Source organism: Alexandromys fortis, unplaced genomic scaffold (assembly GCF_014885135.2).
Source record: "Alexandromys fortis isolate MF-2015 unplaced genomic scaffold, M_Fortis_MF-2015_v1.1 scaffold_7, whole genome shotgun sequence".
Classification (NCBI taxonomy): domain Eukaryota; kingdom Metazoa; phylum Chordata; class Mammalia; order Rodentia; family Cricetidae; genus Alexandromys; species Alexandromys fortis.
In genome coordinates this window covers 187,401-213,088 of record NW_026067920.1, presented here as the reverse complement: position 1 = coordinate 213,088, position 25,688 = coordinate 187,401, and the positions used below count along the sequence as shown (strand labels likewise).

General features: G+C 49.2%; 1 protein-coding gene across 4 annotated transcripts in view; it reads right to left on the bottom strand.

Annotated features, from left to right (window-relative positions):
- Slc2a9 (solute carrier family 2 member 9) overlaps positions 1-25,688 on the bottom strand; it is a 124,463-nt gene that overhangs the window by 8,686 nt on the left and 90,089 nt on the right. For all 4 annotated transcript variants that reach the window (XM_050140987.1, XM_050140989.1, XM_050140988.1 and 1 more), the window contains 3 exons: positions 24,458-24,559; positions 22,526-22,601; positions 5,111-5,238 (listed from right to left, as the gene is read on the bottom strand). In XM_050140987.1, the coding sequence (XP_049996944.1) occupies positions 5,111-5,238; positions 22,526-22,601; positions 24,458-24,559 (306 nt within the window). The remainder of the gene's footprint in view (positions 1-5,110; positions 5,239-22,525; positions 22,602-24,457; positions 24,560-25,688) is intronic.

The following is a 25,688-nucleotide window of genomic DNA, read 5'->3' as shown; positions in this document are numbered from 1 at the left end:
AGATACACACACAGACACACATACACAGAACACACACATACAAACATACAGACAGACACAGATACACACACAGATACATGTACACAGAATACATACATACAAACAGACATACAGACAGACACATGTACACAAATACACACACAGATAGATATACACACATACACATATATACACATGCATACATAGACACATATGTCCACACACAGAGACACACAAACACACACATACACATACTTACACATATTTATTCACAGATACACATACACAGATACACACACACACATATATATACACACACAGACATAGATGCACACACACACACACACACGGCACTTGGTGTAACTATGGGGGTCAGAGCTGAAGTTGGGCTGCTATAAGCCAAGGACCATTCCACCAATATGCAACAGGCTCTGTCTGCATAGCCTCTAGATGGAGCCACATCAGGCCTAGCGGCTCAGGCCTGTCATCTTGGCTCCTTGGGAGCCAGGCAGATTTAGAATGAGTTCAAGACCAATCTTGTCATAGAGAGTGAGAGACCCTATCTCAAACAAAGATGGTGCCCGAGGCAGAAGAGGGTTGATCTATCTCTGGCCTCTGTACATATGAACACTTGACACACGCATGTACGCACACTCACGCACGCGCGCGCGCACACACACACACAGAGCACACAATGCAATGCACTTATGTGCACATGCACCTGCACATACACAGACCCCCATTTTATATTTGGAAGGAAGGAAGGAAGTCATTAGTGCGGGTCACTTCTGTTCATCAGATATTCACAGTTTCAGCAGCAAAGCTGAATCATTTATAATTTGAATTCCCGAAGAACTTCACAGGAACAAAGGAAGAGGAGGAGGAACAGAAGCAGGAGGAAGAAATAAATGTCAATCAGTGCCTGTTCCCTCTGGTCTAGTGTCTTCCGGGCCCACTCACACCCTTGGGTGGTAGCTGAGTAATGAACCCTGCAGGGCTGTGTTAGGCTTCCTGAGACAGCCTCCATAAAACATTGGCTGTGGGCTCCTGCCACGGGACAGCCAATGAAATGCCGGTATGCTCAAGGCAGCATCCCTGGTATGTGGGGCTCTTGGGCTTCCGTCTCAGTCAGCAGTGATGCTCAGGCTGAGGGTGATTTCCACTGGCTTTTTAAGTTTTCCCTTTCACCTTCTCCTACTCCACTCCAACCTCAAGCACATAGGACTCAATTAACCATATCGCTCATTTTTTCTTCTAATTTGTGTGTGCAAGTGCACACACATACAGATGCTATGGGGAAGTGAGAGAGCCGCCTCAGGGGCCAGACTTTGCCTTCCACCATGTCGGAGACATCGTTTGTTGTTTGCTGCTGTGTATATGGACATAGCAGGTTGTCTAGCCCATGAGCGTCCAGGGATCCCCTTGACTGTCTCCCCTCTCACGGCTGCAGTGTTGGGATTACTAAAGATGCCCTATGGTGTTCAGCTTTACCTGGGTGCTGGGAATTGGGGTCTCGATTTAGGTTCTCATTGCTGTGTGGTAAATTTGTTACCCACTGAGCAATCTCCTCAGCTTGCAATACACCCCACTTCTTAATGCACTACCCCTCTGGTCCATGCTGAGACCCCTTCTTGTCTGTGTTTGTTTCTCTCATTTTTTAGTCTTGATCACTGTTCTCATTTCTTTTGTTCTACAATGTTCTCCTAATGCTGGGCAAAGTTATGTGTATGTCTTTGATAAATAGACCCAAATCTACTCATTATCTGACTATACACATGTCATCTTTTTATATATCTATGAAATATCTAGCTCTATATCTCTCTATCCATCCACTAATACCTATGTTTGTGTCTATACCACCCATGGGTCTTTTGTTTCATTTTCTTGTTTGTTTATTTGTGTATGTGTGTGTGCTTTTAGATAAAATTTTGTGTAGTCCAGGCTGATGATCTTGAACTCTCTTTGTGGCCTGAGCTGGTTCCTGTGTCTCCATTGCTTACCTGCAGAAGTTATGAGTTTCCAAGTTTGGCACAACCTATGTGACCTATGAAATACCTTTACTATGTGTAGGAAGGCAGTGGGGACTTGATCATTTTGAAACCTCTGTGCTGTAGAGCCCATGTCACAACCATGCCTGTCCTGTGGGGAACAAGCTGATCGCGAGGTAGCGCTTCTGCTAATTGAGGTCACCGAGAAAGGACTGAGACGTAGCTGAATTTGAAGGCAAGGCTTCTGCAGGGAGGGAGCTCTGGTCAGAAGCGGCCAGCTGGAACCACTGTCTTACAGATAAGGCCTTTATTGCTTGATGAGGCCTCATTTCTATTATGCAAATCTTCCCACTGAACCAGCACTTGGAAGAACAGGCTGCTGAGGGTCAATGGCTGACTGCTTTCATAGAAGCGAGTGGAGACCCAGGGGTCTGGGGGCAAAGTGCCTGTTGCCACCCTGGCTCTCTCTCAGCTAGGGGAGAGCACCTCCACACAGGTCCTGCTGCCTCAGGACCCTCACCTTGTCCTTGCAGGTACTTCCCTTCCCTCTTTACTTGCCCCAGGCCTTACCGCAGGATCCCTGGTAAACCACAGACTGTCAGCCACCAGGTCTCTGCTCACAGTCTCTCATTGCAATCCTGTCTCTGAGTATCTAAAAGGAGCTCTTCCAGAAACACCCACACGATTTCCTATGTGTTCCCACTGATTGCCATCCTTCACGGGTTACCAGATGTCGGGGGGGGGGGAGCTCAGTCTTAGTAATGTGCTCAGATCATTTGCACTGTTTTGACACATGCTGGTAATCCCACCCCCTCCACATTGCATCAGAACCTGGGGTGGGTGTTTCTCCAGCAGCCACCAGACACCCTAAACTCCCAGATGAATCTCATGGCCTTCAGGCACACGGCAAACGCTCAATAGATGTTTACATGAATGTACCCATGGACGCGTCTCCCTCCTGGCCTGGAGGAATGGCATTAGGGCTGTAGTGTCTATAAGATCTACTTTGCTCATAAGTGGTTTGTAAACATAAAGCAAAGAAAACCACAATCTCAGAGAATTTAGACAACAATGAGGACCCTAAGAGAGACATACATAGATCTAATCTACATGGGAAGTAGAAAAAGACAAAATCTCCTGAGTAAATTGGGAGCATGGGGACCTTGGGAGAGGGTTGAAGGGGAAGGGAGAGGCAGGGAGGGGGGCAGAGAAAAATGTAGAGCTCAATAAAAATCAATAAAAAAATAGAAATAAAAGATCTACTTTGCTCGCCCCCGGGTGTGTAGAAGACAGGTCTGCTTCACGGACCCAGAGAGTGTACCCTGAGCCTGGGAAGGCTCAGCTGTGAAGGAGTGGGAGAGAGCCAGCCGGCAACCTGAAGTTCATTTTCTCCATGAAATGGATGTTTTACTAACCGCAGGCTCTGCCTGCTAGTTTTTAACCAAACAGGAAAATCACACCGAAGGTATAGGGTCAATTGAAAAACCAGCTTGTTGTGTCCTGGCCGCAGCTGAAAAGGGGGCCCCAAGGAAGAGGGTGCTAAGCATAGGTCTCTCTGTTTTCGGTGGCCCCTGGAAGGACCTGTAGCACTGTGAGATGGGAAGCCATTGTATAAATGCAGCCGAAGGTGACCTGGAGGCTGGATGGGGCACCTGCCTTCCAGCTGCTGAGTTGAGGAGGCAGCGGCACATGACCAGAGTAAAGACAAGTGGGTAGGGGAGCTGGACTTGGTGGGCCCTGGAGCCTGGAATAACCACCTCTTCCCTGGCCTCAGTGGACTTGTCTGTAGCTGAAGGCCGTGGGGGAGGACCTGGAGGCTGTGGAGTAGAGTTTGCAGCTGTGAGAGAAGCAGCTGTCCCACAGGTCTACAGCTGTGCCATGGCTGGGCGTGGTGGGCGGGGGACAGGGCTTTCTCGCTGGCACTAGGGTCACTGGGACATGCTGGGCTGGCACTAAGCAGTGTTTGGAATAGTGGGCCAGGAAGGATGATGGGACTGAAATGCCCTTTGGGGACAGATGACAGGTGTGTGGTTGGGGGTATGTGATGTAGTCTCACCCTCTCCAGGTTGATACACCTGTGTCATGGGCCTCAGGGAGCCCTGGGTGTTGGTGTTCCAGTTGGATGCTGCTGGGCTCTGTCTCTGTGCACAACCTTTGCAAAGTCCTTGTCTTTTATGCTCTGACCTACGGATAAGTTCGTGAGCTCACTCTCTACTCAGCCACCTCCTGCCTCACCCTGCTGCAGCTGTATCAGCCCCTATATTGCTTCCCATCTAGGGCAAGCATGAACCAGCTTGTTTGCACGGCTGTTAGGCTAACCTGGACTTTATACTTCCCAGACTCCCCTGCTCCATATCTTTCTCATGTCTCTACTCCAGTACCTCTTCCTTTGAGACATCTTTGAGGAGCACTATACCCCCAACAGCCCGCGTGCTACAGAAGCACAGCTCCAGCAGCCTATAAGCTTCAGAACCCTGTCTTTAACAGCCCACAGGCTGGGGCTCACTCATTTTTGTTTCCCCAAACGCTGCAAACCCTAGTGAATTTGCATCTGCTTCTGAAATGTGTAGGCATTTTCCTACCAATCACTGTCTTCTTTGGGAGGCTCAGAGTGTATGTAGGACACACAGAGCAACATTTCTATGAGGTTTGTCTGACACAGTGGTGCGCACACGGCAAGAGTGGCCTATAAGTCATAGGGTCAAGCAATAGGTGACCCATTCTTCAGGAGGCAGCCCATAGCATCTGGGACCAGCTCCTAGAAGGGACAGAGGGAGGAGGGACGGGAGAGAGGAGGGACAGAGATGAAAAAGGGACAGAATGGGGAAAGGGATGGGAGGGAGGGAGGGACAGGAGAAAGGAGGGGGTAGAAGAGGAGGAAGGTGGGATAGGGAGGAAAGAGGGACAAGAGGAAGGAGGGATAGGAGGGAAGGACAGGAGGGAGAGAAGAGGATCATCATCAAAGTACATATCCTTCCTTCCTCAGGACCACAGTATGAGTTGAGACAAAGAGACAGGAGAGAGAGAGTGGTGGGGAGAGAGATGGAGAAAGAGGCACCCATCAGAAAGCAACCAGACAAATTTCACCATGTCTCAGAGTCCCCAGGCAATGTGAAGGCTGGAGGCCCCCTGGTCAGGCATACCTGCATGAAGGGGAAAAGGAGCCCCACAGCGAAGTTGGAGAGCCAGTTGACTGTGCCTGCGATAATGAAGGCCGCTGGCCGCTCTGACTGCTGGAAGAACTCGCCGGTCAGGATGAACGGGATCCCACCTGTGAGGGCACAGGAACAAAGCCTTCAGGAGACCTCACCCTCCACATGGCCTCCATCGTTAGGTGCTGGACTGCCATGAAGTAAGGGTGCTGTCTCGGCAGGAGCAGCTGTACCTGCATGAGGGAGGGTTGGAGCCTTAGCAGCCCTCAGTCCCAGAGACACAAACAGTTCCCTGACCCAGTTCATGGAAGACTGGGGGACAGGCTGAGATCCAGCACAAACCCCATGCTGCATGGACACGAGTGATTAAGGCAACAGACATCGATGAGATACCAATGCAGCTCCATCTAGGGTGGGATTGTCTTCCTAGCAACCTTTCTAGGACTAAGATACATTTAATGCACACGGGCTCCCTGCTTTTGGTTTAACCTCACCACCCTCCATGTGCTTACAGCATTTGCATTAGCCTGACTTTAGACTCGGACTCCAAACTAGAACACTTAAGGTTTGGTTATGAACTGTTGCCCAAACAGTTAGTTTGGCCCTAGCCGGTGGGTGTAATCATGAGATGTGACTGGTTCATGAGGACTCCAACTTAATCAATAGATCAATCCCTTCATGGTGTGTGTTAGAGGAAGGGGAGGCATTCTCTGAAAAGCTACATGCCATTGCTGGCCACCTCTCTCTCTCCCCCTTCCTGTTTGTTATGGAGTGAGCCTCTCTGCACAATCAGTCCTCTCTCCATGGCGGCCTGCCTTCACTAGAGGCATGTCCTAGAAGGATAGGCATTATTGCTGGCCACTCCCCCCCCTGCTTCCCATCTGTCACAGAGTGAGCAGCTCTGCCCATCAATCCTCATATTAGGCCCAGAAAACCCATTATGACCTGTAGACCCAAACCTCTGAAACTGTGATTCCCAAATCATTTTTGAATAGATTCTTCCAGTAATTCATCAGAATGATGAAAAATACTACCATAGCCCCTGATCCTTTGAGTCAGCTGCCACAGAGGCACACCTATAGGCTAGCACAGCCAGGCAGGTGAGCACACAAGCCCACCTTGAACAGCTGCTGCAAAGCAGGGTCAGTTGGAGGCTGAGTGTGGATCCAGACAGGGACATCAGCAGAGAACAAGTCGCTGAGAACTCTGGTGAATGTGTGGGGTGGGGTGTTGTGGAATACTTAACTTTAACTCTGTAAAGGTGTGTTGCATTTGTGCCGCATTTGTTTAACTATGTAAAGGTGTGTTGCTGTTTCATGCTGTCTGCCTAAGGCACCTGATTGGTCTAATGCTGAACAGAAAATAGGTGGAGCTAGCTGGTGGGCAGAGAGATAGGAGGAAGGATCTAGATATGATATGAGAGAGAGAGAGAGAGAGAGAGAGAGAGAGAGAGAGAGAGAGAGAAAATTAGAGGAAGAGAAGAAAAGAGAAGAGAATGAGGGAGAAAAAGAGGGAGACACCCAGGGCCAGCTAGTCAGGCAGCTGCCAGTCAGCCAAACATGGAGTAGGAGATACACAAAGAACGGTAAAAGCCCTGAAGCAAACTGTAGATGAAAAGAAATAGGTTAAAATAAGTTATGAGCTAGTGAGACAAGCATAAGATAAGGCAGAGCATTCATAACTAATAATAAGTCTCCATGTTATGGTTTGGGAGCTGGTTGGTGGCACAAAAGAAACCCTGCCACAGGGGTGGAAAATACTGGCAAGTGCTTCACGGCTCCCTGTGTCTTCACGGAGGTAGAGAAATACTATCTTGAATTTGCATAGATCCATCATGCAGAGAAACAGCATTCCACTTCCCAACTGCCAATCAGCATGTTTTCATTAGAGTTCATCACTCCACAGAGTTCATCGCTCCAAAATGATGCTCAGGCTGAAGCAATGCCCTTCAGAACTTCCTGTCAAAGAAGGAAGCTGTTGAAGTCTTGAGAAAACGATCATGGGAGTTCAAACTGGCCCCACTCATTCTCATTAAAGATGGGGTCTACTATGTTTTAATGGTGAACTGTCAGGTAAGAAACACAAAGTCTATCAGAACAAGCTCCTTCATATCTGGGGTGGAGTTCATCCTCCAGTAAACATGGGGGACCAATGTTCTTATGGGTACTTACTTCTCAGATGAATGCAAAAGAGAGGAAGTCTTGTAACAGACAACACTGAGCATTGGGGTGGGGTGGAGTAGGGAACTCAACCTGGGAGGTACCGCAGTTAAAATTTAGGTTTGGTAGAGGGCCAGTTGAGACTGTCAGATCCCATACTTAGGGCTTGGTCTTTAAGACTGCAGAAGGGATGCGTTTGGTTATTCACTCGGTGAACGCGAATGACAGAGCCTCCACTAGAGGGCGCTTCTAGAGCTGGGTGCCCACAGCCTGGCTCTGAAGGGGCAGCATCTTCAGCCCTGAAAGCTTCTGTTATCTGGTTTCAACCCAGGACACTGGAACAGATTCGGCATTAGCTGCATCTGTTACACTTCCCACCAACTTAGGATGTCTGTCCCACCTCCACTAGTCTGTGGCAGTCTTGCTGAAGCCTTGGTTGGTTTTTCACAAGGCAGAGGTTGGCCTAAATCCTTCCTGTAGGGTGCATTTTCCCTGGACCTTCCCAGAGCTTGGTAGGACCATGTTGCTCTTCAATGTACCTTCCATTCTGGCCTGGTGCCCACTGCTGCTGTCTCTGGAAATCTCTCCAAGGATGCTTCTGGTTTGAGTCCTCTCTGAGAAATCCCATCCCGGCTTTTTCAAGTCCCACTCTGCCCAAGACCCTAGTCCAAGCAGACTTGTTCTGTCCTGAATTCCTGTTGACATCTGGATCATGCGCTGTGACACCCAGGGTGACCTACTGTCCTAGTTACACAGCAGAGTATCAGGGATTTTCTCAGGGTCCCTGAGAAACAAGTGGGCCTGATCACCCCGGTGGGATCTCAGCTTAATCAACTCCTAAATGCTTAGAGAGGAAAGCAATCCAGCTGTGACTGATCCCAAGACGCTAAATTAGTCTACTTCAGGAAACACAGAGCAGACAGACGGAGGAGGGATGGATCAGGCAATTCATTTGGTGAGGGGCATGTCTGGGACCTGGGTGGGGCAGAGACTAACTGGCTGGAGACCAGCTGGCTGGAGAATGAACTTTTCCTCAGATTCGATAACATGCTGCTGTTGCTCAATGGCTCTAGTGTCTGCATGACTGGCCTGTCATAAGAGTCAAATCTCTGCCTCTTTGCTAAGGGCGGGATGTATGGGAAGCTCCCCAGAGGCTGCCCGATGGTAAGGAGGCACACTTCTATGTTCCCATCCAAGCCCTTGAGGGCGGCACTTTTGTGGTCATCTGATGGCAGAGACAGCAAGTGATCTGTCTTCCACTCAGATGTTTTGAGTGTGTAAGGGGGTGGGTGGCTATTGTACAAGCATGTTCAGAGGCATGTGTGCTGGGTATCTGCCTCAGACAAGCCATTGATGAGGGCATAGAAACATCATCTTGGTGAGGCAGGGCAGAGAGGGGGCTGGGACCCCAGTGCAGAGGACTTTCCCTGCACTCTTCTGAGTCAAAGTGAATATCTTACCTGAAATACTATCTACCATGTACTGACAGTCGCAACAAGCTGCCTGTGTGGTTATAGTAATTCATTTTCCCGTCCCCAAGACCCTGTCTAGGTAGACAGTATTATCTCAGTTCACAGGAGAGGACACTGAGGCACAGAAGAGTGAGCCTCCAAAGGTGGTTCTAGGAACCTGTGGCAGAGCCAGCATTGGGAACAGGCTCCTTCTCTGCCAGCCTGAGGCTGAGCAGGGATGCTCAGAAGGGAGCCAGGTGCTGGACAGTGGGGCAGAGGAAGGCAACGGTCAATAAAAGATCACAGTAGGCTCTGCACTCCCCTGCTCTCCTCTAACTCCCCCCACCCCTGCTCTCCTCTAACTCCCCCCACCCCTGCTCTCCTCTAACTCCCCCCACCCCTGCTTTCCTCTAACTCCTCCCACAGGCGAGACAGCTTGTCTCCCTTCTCCAGGCATCTCCCCCACCCACCAGCTTTTCCAGCCCGCGCTGTAGGTGTCAGGCTGGGACAGGGTTGGAGATGTCAGGGAGTGCACTGCAGCAGGACCACGCTGACATCCTGGGTTAGCTGTGACCAGGCACCTGCCCTCTGCAAGGTCAGCTCTCCAGACCCAGAGGCAGAGCCCTGTAAAGGTTGGGAAGCAGAAAGTTTCCCTGAGCTCCAAACTGGCAGCTGCAGGGCTGGACCCATTCCAGGCCAGACTCAGGAAGATGGTTTTTTCCTGCCTGTTTGTTTTGCTGTGCTGGTGTTGGAACCCAGAGACTTGTGCATGCTGGGAAGCACTTGACCTCTGAGGGATTCACAGCCCTCCTCTTCCTGGCTCTTGAAAGGTAGTGTTAGGGTCCTCAGGGAGGCCCCTCCAGAGGCAGCTGCTCCCTCAGCCTCCAGCTCTCTTCTCCTCAGAAATCCCCATCCTCGTTTTTCTTCTCCCAGATCAAAAGCCTGCAAACCACCCCCACCCTAACTTCTTTGTCCATCATTCCTTCCTGGCTCTGGGGTTGATGGCATCATCTGTTCACCCACAGTGCCCTGTACACCTGCTGGCTCCACCCATCTAGCAGGTGGGGAAGACCCTCTGCCTGGAAGTTGGCCATTTACGTATCCATAGGACTCAGTTCTGGGCTACCTGCAGGCCTTCTATGGTGATTTGAATGAAAATGCCTCCCATGGGCTCATGGTGAGTGGCACTTTTAGGAGGAATAGTGTAGCCTTGTTGGAGTAGGTGTGGTGTTGCTACAGGAAGGGTGTCACTGGGGGCGGACTTTGAGGCTTGAGATGCTCAAGCCAGGCTCATTGTCTCACTCTTCTGCTGCCTGGAGAACGCTCAGCCGTCTTCAGTACCATGTCTGCGCTCATCATGCTTCCCGTCAGGAACTAAACCTCTGAGCTGCCTGAACTGAGCGAGCCTTCCCTCAGACGAACAGAAAACAATGGTCAGAATATGAATGCAGTGGGCTGCTTTTGCCTGATTTTTAGCAGCTGATTTTTTGACACATTAGTGAAGCGAATCATTATCATGTAATTGCTTCCCATTTGCAAAGGTGCAAATTAAAACAAGGCCGGTGTTGACGCCTGAGGCCTACAAGAGTCTGCTCACTAAAGCCGTGAAAGCAGCTGTGGAGCGGAGGGGCGGCTTCCTCCTGACCTGTTTCTACCACCTCCTCAGCCTGTGAGGCTCTAACAAGCGGAGGCAGATGAAGGGCAATGCCTCACTTCCTGTCTCAAGGAACTCGAGTTTCTTGTGAAAGAGACAGCACAGATAAAGGATGCAGTACCATGTCAGAATGTACCAACTGCGCAATAAAGATGCCGGAGGTGAAAATGAGGAGGGCGCTGATGGTGAGAGCAGGAAAAAACGGCAACAATGATGGTATTGGAGATGCTGGGGCGTTGCGGAGTATTAGGTTAAGGTGTGCTACACTTGTTTATGCTGTGCAACAATTGTTTAAAAATGCAAAGGGGTGTTGTGTTCTTTTATGTTGCATTTGTTTAACTCTGTGAGGCTGTGTTATTTTTGCCTGTCTAAAACACTTGATGGTCTAATAAAAAGCTAAACGGCCAATAGCAAAGCAGGAGAAAGGATAGGTGGGGCTGAAAGGCATAGTGAATAAATAGAAGGAGAAAAGGAGAGATAGGGGACAGCCCCCCCTAAAAGCAGTTGTTCTGTCCACAAGACTGTGCTGTCTCAGCTTGTTTTTAGTACATGCCTGCATCTGAAAGAAGTGGACTCTGAACTGTAGAGTCTAAATCTAGCGAAGGAATGGGCTTGCCAGCAGGAAAAAGCAGGTAAAGAAAGCTTCCTTCTTCCGTGTCCTTTCTACATGGACGGCTACCAGGAGAAGGCGTGACCTGGATTTTCCCCCTTCAAAAGATCTGGATTAGAAGTGAGTCTTCCCAATTCAAATGATTTAATTTAGAAAAAAGTCTTGGGGGTAGGGACTGGGAGGAGAGAGGGAGGGGAAACTGCAGTCAGGAAGGAATATATGAGAGAAGAATAAAAAAGAAAGAAGAAAATTCCGTACAGGTGTATCCAGACACTTTCGTTTTAGTTAATTCCAGATGTAGTGAAACTGACAACCAAGAATAACCATCATACTATTTCAAAACAAACAAAACAAAAAAAAAAAAAAAACAAAAAATCCCCACCCACAGGCCAGCCTGGGTCCTCAAGATCTGGCTGGCAGGAAGACATTCATGGGCCCGCCCAGCACCCAAGGGTCCCATTATGATGAACAAGTATGTGGTGGAGAAATGGAACAGAAAGAGAAGCGGAATGGCTCATGGGCTCGAAAAGTGGCAGAACGGAAGTAAAGGCCGTGAGGAGTAGGCTGATGGGTGAGGCCTGCCGGCCCCCTGGCACCATGGTGATGTCCAGGCCATGGGAGCTGCCAAGGACCACAGCCAGGGTCTGTGTGACCCTCGTGGCCCATGTTACCACCAAAGGCCACAAGGATGTCCAGTGTCTGGGCTGCCACTGGTGACCGAGTAGGTGCCCAAAAGCCATGCTGCCACCAAGCCACGCTGATCTGGGTGGCTTGAGCTGCCACCTGGAGCCAAGGTATCCTCTAGGCCTGAGCTGCTACCGCGGGCCATGTCTGTGGTCCTGCTGCAGCTGTGGTTTGTATTGATGTCTGTGGCCTGTGTCACCTCAGGGGCCATAGGAACTATGCGAGATGAAATCAGAGGGCTATGCTGAGCCAGCCTTGCTCTATGCTAGTCCTGAGATAGCTGGCCCTGTCCCTCGCTGGACACTGCAGCCAAAGGGCTAGCCTCGACCCTTGTGGGACAGCTGCATCCCCTACTCGGGAGAGATAGCACCACCTCTCACCATGAGCAGGGAGAACTAAAGATGGCATGAGTGTAGGAGAGCCAGCTCCACCCCTCACCTGATGGGGGCAGCCCCAGTGGCCTGGACTAACCAGTTCAGTTACCACCCAGGTTCACAACCAGGCCTGGGATTGACCCACTCTAACATCTACCCCAACTAGGACCTGCTGGAGCTCAAGAAAGGACTGGGATGCAGATCTCCATCACTCAGGGCGGCTGCAGGATATCTGAGAAGAGTGTTCGGCGATGATCCAGTGATGGTGGTGAACCAGAAACCAGAGGCCTTGAACCAGATCAGTGACTCATTGCAATGGACATTTGCAAGGAAAGCTGATTGGACAAAAGGGTCTACCATATGACACACCAAGGCTTCCAGTGCCACCAGGACGAACGGAGAGGTATTGGCGAGGAGGGAGAGACGGAGCCGAGAGTTTGTTTGTTATTATTTGTTGGCTTGCTTATTTTGTTTTGTTTTGATTTTTTTAAAAATATTTCTTTTGGGGGGATGCCGCAGGGGTGAGGGGAGGGTGCGGAGGGATAGGGAGGTGAGTGGAAATAGGGGGTGCATGATGTGAAATTCCCAAAAATTTAGTTAAAAAAAATTATGTGAAATACCAAGGAACAAACCCAAATCAATCAATCAATCCATCAATTCACCCATCAATCAATCCATCAATTAATCCATCAATCATTCCAGCTTAGCCACTGGAACTTAGAGCTTTTTTTAAGAAAGAAAACTGCTTGTGATTTCTTCTAAAGACAAGCCTTTCTGAAGAGAGCTTGGCAGAAAAATCACAAGGCACACAGCCGTGTATTCCTACTCAAGTTGCAGGCAGAAAGCTCCCTAATTAACTCTACCCGTGGCTGTGGGGAAAGATAAGAAGGGAAATGGAGCAGCGAGAGAGGGAGAAAGGAGGTGGGGTGGGGAGGGGGCCATCAGGCTCAGTGTCGGGTAAATTCTGGGTGTCTTCATTGCATGTCTTCATTGCATGCAGTGTGGACTAAGCAAGGCTCCCTGGAGCTCACATCCTCATCAGAAGTGAGAACGGAAGTCCTTTTTGCAGAGCTGCTGTGGGCCTAGGGATGCACATGGCCATGCTCCTGGTGGAGCAGGAACTCAACTGCAGGACGTTAACAGGAACTTTGAAAGCTCCCTGGCCTTCCTAGACAAGCAGAGCATGTCCTGTACCCTTACTGAGCAGCCTGCCCCATGCCTCCATCACACTGGATGGTGGAAGTCTCTTATTCCCAAGGACCTTGGAATTCTCTGTGCCTATAGCTGTCTGAGTTGACAAAGTGCCTTCTGGCCATCACAGGGGTCAGAGTAGTTTCCTATGGCTGCTGTAACAAATGAAGACAAATGTGGTCACTTAATAAAACAGAAAGTTATCATCCCAGACCTGGATGCTGGGAGCCTGGGATTCGGCAGTGCCTTGTTCACGCCAAAGGCTCTAGGGGAGAATCTGCTCTGTGTGTCTTGGAGCACTCCTTCCTGGTGACTTCTGATCTTTTTTTGTTCCTCCAATGAGCCTTAACTAACTGTTTGCAAAGGTCTTATTTCTAGGCAACATTGCATTCTAAGGGCCCAAGGAGACATGAGTCTTGGCAGATGTTATTCAATCAAACAAAAGAGGAACATGTTATGGTTGAAATATGAAGTGTCTCCTACCTCCAGAACTCATCTGTTGAATAGTTTGGTCCCCAAATGGCAGTGCTGTCTCTCTCTGTCTCTGTCTCTGTCTCTGTCTCTGTCTCTGTCTGTCTGTGTCTGTGTCTGTGTCTGTGTCTCTGTGTCTCTGTGTCTCTGTCTCTCTCTGTCTCTCTCTCTCTCTGTCTCTGTCTCTCTCTCTCTCTCTCTCTCTCTCTGTGTATGTGTGTGTGTAAACTTAATGTAGGACCTCACTGGAGGATGTAGGTCTCACTGACCTGTCTCAGTCTTCCCCACCCTGCCCCACTTCCTGTTTGACCTGAGGTGAACATCCTCTTTCTGCTCAGTCCTACGACTCTGACCTTCCAGCCCACCAGGGTCCTGGCATTGAGGGAACTAAGCACTGTGGCCTGAGCTAAACTTAATCTTTCCTCCTTGACGTCACTCATGTTGAGCATTTGGTTAGAGCGACTTAGCATCTGATTAAACAGAGCTTGAGCCTGGAGTATGCTGACTTGAGCAACTTGTGGGCCTCATCATCTGCGGGGACCCCAAGGCCCCAGACCTCCTAACAGAGAGCAAGAAGTCATGTCTCTATGGTTGTCTGAGGTGTTGGAAGGAGGCAGTTTTTTAAAAATATTTATTTATTTATTATGTATACAATATTTTGTCTGTGTGTATCTCTGCAGGCCAGAAAAGGGCACCAGACCTCATTACAGATGGTTGTAAGCCACCATGTGGTTGCTGGGAATTGAACTCAGGACCTTTGGAAGAGCAAGCAATGCTCTTAACCTCTGAGCCATCTCTCCAGCCACTGGCAGGGGGCAGTTTTAACAGCATGACTGGCACTGGCAGATCTGGTGACAGGGTCTGGGGGCTTCCAGATTCAGGGAAGTAGCTCTGGCTGGGCTTGTTGCTTAGCAACAGTGTGGAGATACTGTTCTTAGGCCATTGGGGCCTGAGGGTAGTAGTAGTGTTCAACCCCAAAGAGGGAACTCAAGGGTGGCCATGTAACTAGAAACACTTCATCTGGTCACAGCCCTTCTTCTCACAGAGAGGGAAACTGAGACCCAAAGAGAGTCGAGGCTTTGCCTAAGTCCCTGTAGAATCTGGTCCAGTTGCAGCAAACTTGTAAGAGTTCAGAGACCACAGAGTTCTTGAGCCCACAGCCACGGGCCCGTAGGGACAACAACTCTATGTCTTGGCTAGGGGTTAGGGCTCAGGAGTAATCAATGAAGGTTGCAGGGTCAGCTCGAGGTCAACTAACCCAAAGGCAAGGAATGCATTAGTCAAAGAAACCAGGGGTAGTATGTGACTATTTCTTGGTAACCTCTGAGGGTCAAGCTCTTGTTTTCCAAACCAAGGAATCAAATACAAAAAAAAAAAATGTGTGGGCAATGCAAATCCGTTTCTTGTTATGTGTATATCTCTGATAGACCACATAGTACTGCAGAGAAAGAGACAATGAATCCTCATCATGTAGGAACCGCACCCTGCCATCCATGCCTTCTCTTTCCCAGGTAACTGACTACAGCAATGAAATGAAGCAGAAAGGGAAATGCAGAATTCCCTCTTCAGACAGAGGAGTAACCGCACACAGATGTGTAAAATCCCTGAAACCTCTTCATTCTGTGCCACATGGTTCTGAAGACAAGAAAATGCTGAAAGCAAGTATGCTATGTTCTGGAAGGAGTTCATCTAGGCCTTCTGCCTTCCAATAGCATGATCTTGACTTGTGGCGAACGTTCTTGTCAGCGCAAGGCTTTGCTTTACTCACCACTCATGGATAGAGGGCTTCAGCCTGGGGATCACAGTCATGTGCCAACGGACAAGATATTTATGGCTACAGCATTGCCCTGTGTTCTCCGCACAGTTTTCTGTCTACCACAAATTCTTTAAATGACCCTTTTGAGAGGAGATCACCCAAATATCCACTCGCACACCAGCCTGAGCCATCACAGACAAGTTCTGTAACTTCCACATGGGAATGGTAGAAGCTTCAAAGTGGTGGTGTTGCATGGCAGGCTCTCTCACTGTGGAGGGGAGGCCCTTGGCTGGTGGTACAATTAGCTTTGCTCTGCCAGGTGCTCTTTTCATGACACACTGCCTCATTCCAGCACCTATGCACCCAACCCATCACAGACCTGTGGTGGTTCAAATGCAAATGGCCCCCATAGACATAAAGAGTGGCATTATTGGAGGTGTGGCCTTGTTGGAGGAAGTGTGCCACTGGGGGTAGGCTTTGTGGTTTTAGAAGCTTAAGCCAGTCTCTCTCTCTCTCTCTCTCTCTCTCTCTCTCTCTCTCTCTCTCTCTCCCTCCCTGCTGTTTGCTAAACCAAATGTAGAACTCTCAACTCCTTCTCTAGCACCATGTCTGCCTGCATGTTGCCATGCTTCCTGCCATGATGATAATGAACTAAACCTCTGAACTGTAAGCCAGTCTCCAATTATATGTTTTCCTTTATAAGCATTGTTGTGGTCATGGTGTCTCTACACAGCAATACAACCCTAGCTAAGATAGACCAGAACCTCCCAAACTATGAGTCAAAAATAACCTCTTTCTGTTTTTAAGTTGGTTGTCTTAAGCAATGTGTTGAGTAATGACTAACATGGGGGGCAAATCTAAACCTCCCTAGGAAGAGAGTCTCAACAAGGCATTGTCCAGCCATGGCAGCCGTGGGCTTGTCTGTGGGGTACCTCTTGAGTACATAAAGGTGGGCAAACGGGCCCATAGTGGGGTAGTGCCACTCCCTAGACAGACTCCCTGTACATTGCATATGTGTAGAGAGGTGCTGAGCACTAACAAACATGAATGCACTCATTTCTCTGCTCTTGACTGTAGCTGTGACTACCTGCTTCAAACTCCTGCCTTAGCTTCCCTGCAGTCATGGACTTTAACCTGTAATGGTAAGCTAGATAAACCTTTCTCATTCAAAGTCACTATTGCCAGGAGATTTTACCACAGCAATAGAAACAAGACTAAAACAACAATTTCACTCTGAGCTAGGTTTCCTTTTCTCAACCTCCTGCCCTGAGTCCTTCCTCTGTCATCTCATTCCCTAATCTGGGTCCCTATGCACTGAGAATATGGTTTTTGTACTCCAGTTGGTCACTAGGATCTTGGAGAAACTCACTGATAGAAATGTGACATCAGGGCACTCAGGGCTTGAAGGGAGACAGCTCCTGCAAGGCAGCCACTCTGCATCCCTACACAGCCTCCTTCCAGGCTACAGTCTTACCATGTGTTTTCCCACATGTTTGGGTGGTCTCAAGGATGGGACTGCTTCCCACTGTAGCTGGTCCTCAGGCCTCTGTCTCTTGCTAAGTCTTCTAGCCTTACCCTCAGATCTGAGGAGACCATTCACACAATAGTCCTGTAAGTCCATTTGACTTCCCTGCCTGGGAACATCGACCAGGCCCTGGAGCAGTGACAACTTTACATTGTATCTTAGCATTTACAGAATGTAGAAGGCTCATGGCACAGGGACCTCCCTCTAAGCCCCTGTGTGGTCATGGGCTTGAGGCTGAATTTCCATTTCTAGAAGGGGGCTTCTATTAATAACACATGCTAGTGACCCCAGAGGTAAACCTCACCTTGGTAGAAATTCATTGGCATGTCCTTGGCAATGACAGCTAATTTTGTATTATGTGGGTTTATCTTTCAAGAATCATGACCACATATTGGCTTGGTGTCAGGATGTGGCTTAGTTTATGATTCTAGTTGTATGAGTATATATGTACCTGCTTTTCTAACTAATAATTTCTACTTAGTCACAAAGGCTAGAATTTAATTTTCCTGTCACTCTGTTTTAGACATAATTTTCTCACTCCTCAGGGGACAGTTACCCAATTTGAATTTCATCTAAACTGCTTAGTTCAGTTGTGAGGAGGCCAAAACCATGCATGGGAGTCTGTCTGTCTGTCTGTCTGTCTGCCTGCTTGCCTGTCTTTCTCCCTCTTTCTCCTTCTCTCTGCCTCTCTCTCCCTCTCTCTCTCTCTCTCTCTCTCTCTCTCTCTCTCTCTCTCTCTCTCTCTCTCTCTCTCTCTCTCCTTCCCTCTCTCTCCCTCCCGCAGTCTCTCATTTGGTCCTACACCTGCTCAGTTTTCATCATGCAGGAATATCTGGAGCCATGCACACACTAGCTGCTCATATCTGTTGGCTCTTAACCTAGTGGTGGTGGAATCTATTGGCAGAATTCTTGTTCTGCCCTTTAACCCAAAATGAGATTCTTGAGGCCATGCAGTTGGCTCCAGGATCTCACAGACACACAGCACAAGAAGGGATAATGTATGAGTCTAGAATACTAGTCATGGCCTTCCCTTAGTCATTTCCCTTCCCTGGAAACCCCTTGAAAAAATGGTTAATGCCCGGTTTGACTCCACAAGGGCTCCCCAGGTCAGGAATAGCCCCCTTCCTCTTCCTTCTCTGTAGATATGATGAGGGCACAGCCAGTTCTCTCTTTCTCCTGTTTCAGGTACCTCTGTCCCCATCTCCTTACTCTAGATGCTCCTACGGGGTCTGCGAGAGCTTGGTTGAGATGTTAGGACCTCTGTGGAACTCTGGCCTATGTAACTGGAGGGCTCCTGTTTCTGTCCTTCACCCAGGCCTCAGGTCATGTTTTCCTGCAGGAAAGGCTGCACAGGGCCAGGGCATTATGACAAGTAGAGGGGACCCCTTTTCATACCAGATGTGTGCTAAGTAGGTACCTGGTACATTCCATTGGGTCAGCCTCATCATCTGGAATGTTCATCGCCATCCTAATTCCTACCCTCAAAGACCATCCGCTAAGCCCACATTCCCTTGCAGGTGTCAGGCCCTCATGACAGCCTTCAGACTGGAAATGAAGTGTAGACATCTTCTGTCCTTCAAAGCAAGGCTTTCAGCTGCCTTGTTTATGGGATTCTCTGAGCCATCTTTGGGCTGTGCACACACGTAAAATATGTAGCAGGAAACTGCTGCCCTTGTGTTCTTTCGTTCTGTCTAATTTCAATTCCCTGTCATGTCTCCTTAAATTGATTGCCTAGGAAAGCTGTCTGTGGAAAACTATGGTGTTCCCTCCTCCTGGGAGGATAATTCCAGATGGTCCCTGGCTTGCTGTCATTTCCTTATGGGGAGGCCACATGGGTGGGGATTTTCAGCCATTTATCCCTCAGCATCCTTATTACTCTCTGTCCTAGAGAGCTCCTCCTGGGCTGGGCTCTGCCCTGAAGGCTTCAGTAGATGGCAAAGCTCTCACAGACTGGTCTTCCCTGGGATAGGTAATCTCCTGAGGCCTTGGGCTGGGCACTGTCACTGTGAGTTGATTGTGGTTCTAGAAGCAGCCCATCTGGTGGCTGAGATTGCTTGCTGCAGAGGCATGGCTGCTGAGTGAACACAGGGTGTGGGAATGAAGGGTCAGGACTGAAAGCTTATCTGTACTTGGAGGGTGCAGGTGACCTCCCTGGAGGGGACCCTGAGCACCAGTGTAGAGCTGAGTCACTCCCTAAGATGTGAAAGCTCTCCTGTCACTACCAAGTGCTATGACTGGGGGGGGGGGTCTGAATTTAAGAGCCCAAGGCCAGTCCCTGACTTCTGAGTGGGGATGATGCCTGAAGCAGGAACCCATGGAAGCTATGAAAACCAGCATTCTGCAGAATCACCTCCAGCTGGGAGGGTCTGTCAGAGGGACAGGGTGACAGAACTGGGTCTTGTGTAGGTGCGTGCAGGGTAGATTTATGAAGATGGAGGTTAACCTCGTCCTGGGAAGAAGGAAATGGAAACCCCTCCTCATATCCAGAATCCTCTGTGTGGGCCTCTTTTCCTCTGAGTAATTAAAAATATATTATATTTATGGATGCACGTGTGGGTGCATATGTGGAGGTCAGAGGGCAGCCTGTAGGGGTTGGTGGTTCTCTCCTTCTACCATGCAGGTCCCAGGGGCCTAACTCACATCCTTAGGCTTGGTGGTAAATGCCTTTAGCCACTGAGCCATCGAAGAAGTTGCTAACCTTGTAGGCCATCTTAGAATGGACCTAATTCTACTCTAGTAACAGCCAACAGCTAATGCTCATCAGCCAGGACTGTATCATGGGTCTTAGGACAAGATGGTGAGGTCCAAACCCAGCGTTTCTCAGCTCTGTGAGGCAGGCATCAATCTGAACCGCCTTCCTTTCAGTCTATAAACTGAGGATAAGACTAGTTTGGAAGGAAAGAATTTGGCGGCTTACTTCTAACCTGTTTTCTGTTCCTGGGATAGGAAGAGTGAAACCAAAAGGAATAAAAAAATGACCTGGTCATTTCTCTCCTTAACAGGCCAATCCCACCTCAGGATAGCACTGGCGAGCAGGAAGGCAAGAGAGCATCCTGTAGGTTCAGTGCTGATAGTGGGAGGCCCCTGGTCTAGTATCAGTAGGTAGCCCAGGGCCGGCCCACAGGAGGGGTCAGGGGCCGCTTTTGGTCATCAGTGGTAAGAGACATGGAGGTCTTTGTGCTCACAGATAAACACTAGGGAAACCAGAAATGTTAAACACGAGGGGTTGTCTCTTTAGAGGGAGAGATGTTTCTGCCCAGAAGGCTTGGAAGGGAGGTGATTAACGGCTTGCTGACCTCGGTACTGTTTGTATGGCCAGGCCTCATGAGCTCCCAAAGATTTTAATGTTTATTTCAGTCAGTCTATAGCTATCTTCTCTCTGTCTCCAGACCCTTACCATGAAGTTTGTTTACAATAAACCTGCTGTCTCAGTTTATCTATATAGTCTGTAGAACCTATCTTTATGGAAGATGTCACTTGTACTTTACAAGAGCTTTGATGTAACCATAGGATTGTGTTAATCATCACCAAGAAACATTTTTCCAAATTGTGCTGTGCTTAAATATGCCTGAAATAAACCACCCGGTGTCAGACTCTTGAAGTTTGGACAAACACTGGTTACTGAGTCCTGTTGAATGGGATTTGGCTTCTCGACTCATATGCGTTGACACTCTGCTGGGCATGGTGCTTGCAGAGACCCCACAGTCAATGTGAAATGAGGTGACGTCCTGTGTAAGTGACTGGACAACAGCTGCCTGTCTCTCCTGAGACCTCATGTGCTACGTGTGGACCCAGGAGCACCCTCAGATGGCAGGGAAAGGCTGGGCAGCTGTCTTGATGTACTATTACATTCCCACGGTATTTTTGCGCGAGTCTAAGCATTTAGACACAGGGCCTCGCACACTGTATGCTCTCTGTAGATGCTGCTGTCCATACCTCAAATCTGTACTGGTGTTTATCCTCCTGGCCGTTCACTGCCCTGCCAGGTAGGTACCTGTCTTAGTTAGGGTTTCTATTGCTGTGATAAAACACCATGATCAAAAGCAACTTGGGGAGGACAGTATTAATTTCAGCTTACAGATCTAAGGCTACATTCTATCACTGAGAGAAGTCAGGACAGGAACCCGGAGGCAGGAGCTGATGCAGAGGCCATGGAGGAGTGCTGCTTACTGGCTTGCTCCTTATGGTTTACTCAGCCTGCTTCCTCATAGCACCCAAGACCAGCAGCCTAATACCCACAGTGGAATGGGTTCTCCCACATCAATTATCAATCAAGAAAATATACCATGGGCTTATCCACAGGTCAATGTGGTGGAGGGCATTTTCTCAATTGAGATTCCCCTCTTCCAAAATGACTCCCTTGTGTCAAGTGGACATGAATCTAGCCTGCACAATGCCTCCCTTGTCTTCTAGCCATTCTGAATACCCCACCTTCATGGTGTGGGTATATGTGTATGTGTTGGTGTGCCTGGTGTTTCCCTGACCATTTCATGCCCCCCCCCCCGCCATCTTATCACAGTTCCTTGATAGTTGGGATGGGGACAAAAGCTTTCCATCCAACAGTCACAAATAGGCACCAACATGGTAGTTGAAAGTAAGCAACACTAGATGAGACAGAAGTTTAATTCTGTTTGTTTTGCTAAATACCTAACAGGCAGGTGTCACCATGACTGATTTATAAGATCCTGGGGATATATGACTGACTGAGCCCCGGCCCCACAATTTTGTCTTTCCATCAACATAGAGAAAAAGCAAAGCAAGACTGTGAACATCCTCTCGGGGAGAGAGTGTGCAACCGTGTTGAATGATGCCCTACCTCTTAGCACCAGTCTGAGGGAGGCTCTAGCTGGACATGGTCACAAGGCCAAGAAAATGGCAAGGCTTTCAAGAACACTCCATCTTACAGAAGGGAAACTGAGGCACAACAAAATCAACAAACTTTCCTGGTTGATGCCCGGCTAGGGAATGGTAGAACTGTGTTCACTGAGATTCTGCCCAACCTAGCTATAGTCAGCAGGCACTGTGCAATGTGGTGGATAGGGGCTGGGTCTGCAGCTGGGGAGTTCCCCTGCTACTGAGTGACAGTGACCTTCCTTAGACCTGCCAGGAACCCCGTGGGAGTTTACTCTCAAGCTCTTCCAGTGCAGCTGATCAGCAGTGACTCATGCATCCTAGGCAACATCATCAGTGAACTTCCCCAGTACCCTGCACCTTCTCCAAGACACAGATGTAACTTGATATCTTTGATTCCTCACAAGTCGGTCCTAAGCCTGGCACACAGCACCGCAGGTTCATCATTATTGGGCTCTAGGCCTTTACCATCGGCAGGTGTGTCGGTTAGCATGCATCTGCCCCTTGTGGGCAGACTGAAGGCAGCCTACTGCACTTTAGTAAGGTCTAAAGCTGGGGCACGCCCTTTCCCCCAACATTAGGCTTTACTCTTCCTGAGCCCAAAGTTCCCCACCAGTGAAGGAGATATCTGAGCCCCACCCAATCCCCCAGGCCAGGCACAACGCAAGAGGGTGTCCTACCTGGGCCGCTGCAGAATGAGGCGATGACGGCCAAGATGCACACAATGCTTAGGTAAGGGACCCAGGGGGCTTTGTCCTGCAGGAGAAGGTAAATGTGAACCGGCTAGGAACAGCAAGCTGTCCAGGGACCTGCGTTTTTCCTGACTCCGCCTGTGTGATGGGCCATTTCATATCCCTAAGCCTCAGTTGCTGCAAATGGCAACCATCAGCCATTTTGCCCTCTGATTTCCCAGACGTGGGATGCAAGGAGAAGATGCCTGCAGAATCCCACAGGCCCCAGCATGCAGGAAATGGTAAGTGTACAAGTAACAGCAATCGAATGCTTTGTTCTAAGCAAAGCACAGGGGGAAACGTTCGGGTATTCCCACATTGAAATTCTCCCTGTTGTCATCCTTACCATGCAGAGCACTGGGCCTACACTCCTGCCTTCCCATGAGTGTGCAGAGCTAAACTCACTCATGGAACATCCAGAGGACCTGTCTCTCGCCTACAGGCAGGTGTTGAGGGAGCTCTGAGGCCCTGTTGGGTAGGACTTAGACCAGGGAGATTCCTGAGGCAGAAGAAAGACTCCAGAGCATCTTCCTCTCCCTCTCTCAGAACCTCAGAGGGCCAAGGACACTGCATAGCCACCCAGTCCAGGATGACATCTTGTCTGGGTCTGGGGAAATACTAGCTCTTACAGCACACTGTTCCCCCAAGGAGGAGCCAGCTCAGCACCACCTCAGAGGGACAGGCTTCTGACGTCACCACACTACTCTTGCCTCGTTCTGGGACTGTTTGGAACGTTAGGATATCTGACTGATGACCATGACGCCCAACGTTCAATGTTAAAATTTATTCCTAAAAATAATACCAAGACTTATCAGTTCAGTCAGTGCTTGATGAACGCAAGTTGCTCTGAGCAGGGGAGGGAGCAGAAGGGACAGATGTGGGGCTGGTAATCGAGACCCTGGGGTCCAACCCCACCTCCGCCATCATCCCGCTGCAAAATTCTGGCCACTTGTTTTTATGATTTGGACTTTCCCTATATAAAAGGAAACAGTCTGGGGCTGGAGAGATGGCTCAGCGGTTAAGGACACTTGCTGCTCTTGCAGAGGACCCAGGTTTGTTCCCAGCACCTACCTAGTGATTCATAACCACATTTAACTCTAGTTTTAGGGGATCTGACACCCTCTCTGGACTCAGCAGGCACCAGTTACACATGTGGTGCACAGACATACATGCAGGGGAAAACACCCATATGCATAAAAGAAAATAGTAAGGTTTTAAAAAGAGACACCTTGAATTTTGTCTCAATAGTGGATATTATTGTTCCTCCACATAAATACCCATGCATGCTCCTGGATTGCCCACATCACCACCCACGCATGCTCCTGGATCGCCTACCCTATGGGCCCATGCACGCTCCTGGATTGCTCACCCCACAGGCTGTCCATCAGTCCTCACAGCATCTCAGGCAAAGAGGACAACTTGCCCCTGTAGAGCTAAGACCCAAGAGGAGCCAGCAGAGGGGTAAGTGGAAAAGCCAGGATTCCACGTCAAGGAAATCAGGTGACAGGGTGGTCACTGAGAAGTCACCTGACAGGTAGTGCCCAGCTCCCCTTGTCAGGAGGTGATTACTGGAGGGATACCTTAGGGGCATCTAACATAATCCCTCCACTCCAAAGATAGGTAGTTTGAGGGTCAGGGAAGGGAAACTTCCTGCTCACTACAACACAGCTCATCTGCGGTTTTGACAGGACCAGAAGTTGGGTTTCTTGTCTCCAAGTTCCAGGAACCACCAGTATACTGAAAAGGAAGCTCCTTGGGAGAGATGTCTTACAGGAGAGATCTATTGAGAGGATGAGCCCACAAGCCAAAGGCTCCAAAGTGATGAAGCCAGAACCAGCTCCCTGGTGATCCCCGCAAAAAGTGACAGGCACAATGTTTCACCTGCAGGGTCAGGGTCACAGTGAGGGTCCCAAAGAAGAGGGCCATCAGCCCAAAGCCTCCAATGAGGAGAGGTCTCCGTCCTAGGCGCTCGATGACCAGGCCCTGGTGTGAGAGAGAGAAAGAATAGGGGACACAGTTATTTCACGTTGAGCCCAATAACAAGGGACCACGGTCCTGGGAACTGATGGTGGACAGCCATGGAAGATTGTGGAAGGCCATGGAAGATTGTGGAAGGCTATGGAAGGCTACAGAGGGCTGTGGAAGGCCATGGAGGGCTGTGGAAGACCATGGAAGGCTTTGGAAGACCATGGAAGGCCTTGGAAGGCTGGTTTCACACAGAGGGTGTGATCCAGGAAAACCACCTTATACTGGTGCAGCTTTGGAAGTATCCTTGGCCTCCTCCCACTGGCACTTGTGTCTGTCTGTCACCAAGGTGGGTAAAGACAATGACCCTATGCTATAATGACCATAGGCCACTGCCAGAGTCAGGCAGACTTGGATTGATATCCTGGCTCTACCACTTTGCAGCTATGTGGACTTCCGCTTGTGACTTCAGGTCCTAAAGTCTGTGACAGGGACAGAAACACCATTACCTCACCCACCCCACCCCAAGGCATCTAAGAGGCTGAATGGGTTAAATAAGGCACTGCTTGCTGTTTACATTGGGTGACTTCCCTTCCCCACCCCCACTGTTTCATAAGGAAAGAGCATCAAGGGTCAGAGAGATGAAATAACCTGGAAGAGGTCACCAGCAGGAAGTGAGAAGGCCAGGAACATAGACTCATGGTTGAGCTAGTCACGGAGAGGGTCAGCTCCGGCAAAGGCTTGAAGGTGGACAGATTCCTATTGAGGGCACTACCTTCTTTCCCTCTCTCACGGTCTTTTTTTCTAGTATTCTTTGCCCCCCACCACGACACACACACACAGAAAAGTTTGCAGTATTTGTTTTCTGAATCTGAATTATTTTGTTTGAAATAAGTATCTAAAGTTCCAATGACTTTCCTGCAAATGTCATGATCTCCATTTTCTTTATGACTGAACAATACTCCATTGTGTACATGCACCACATTTTCTTCCTCCATTCAACTCTCAACAGAAGAAGTTCAAATGGCCAAAAGACACTTAAGGTCATGCTCAACTTCCTTAGCGATCAGGGAAATGCAAATTAAGACAACTTTAAGATACCATCTTACACCTGTCAGAATGGCTAAAATAAAAAACACCAATGATA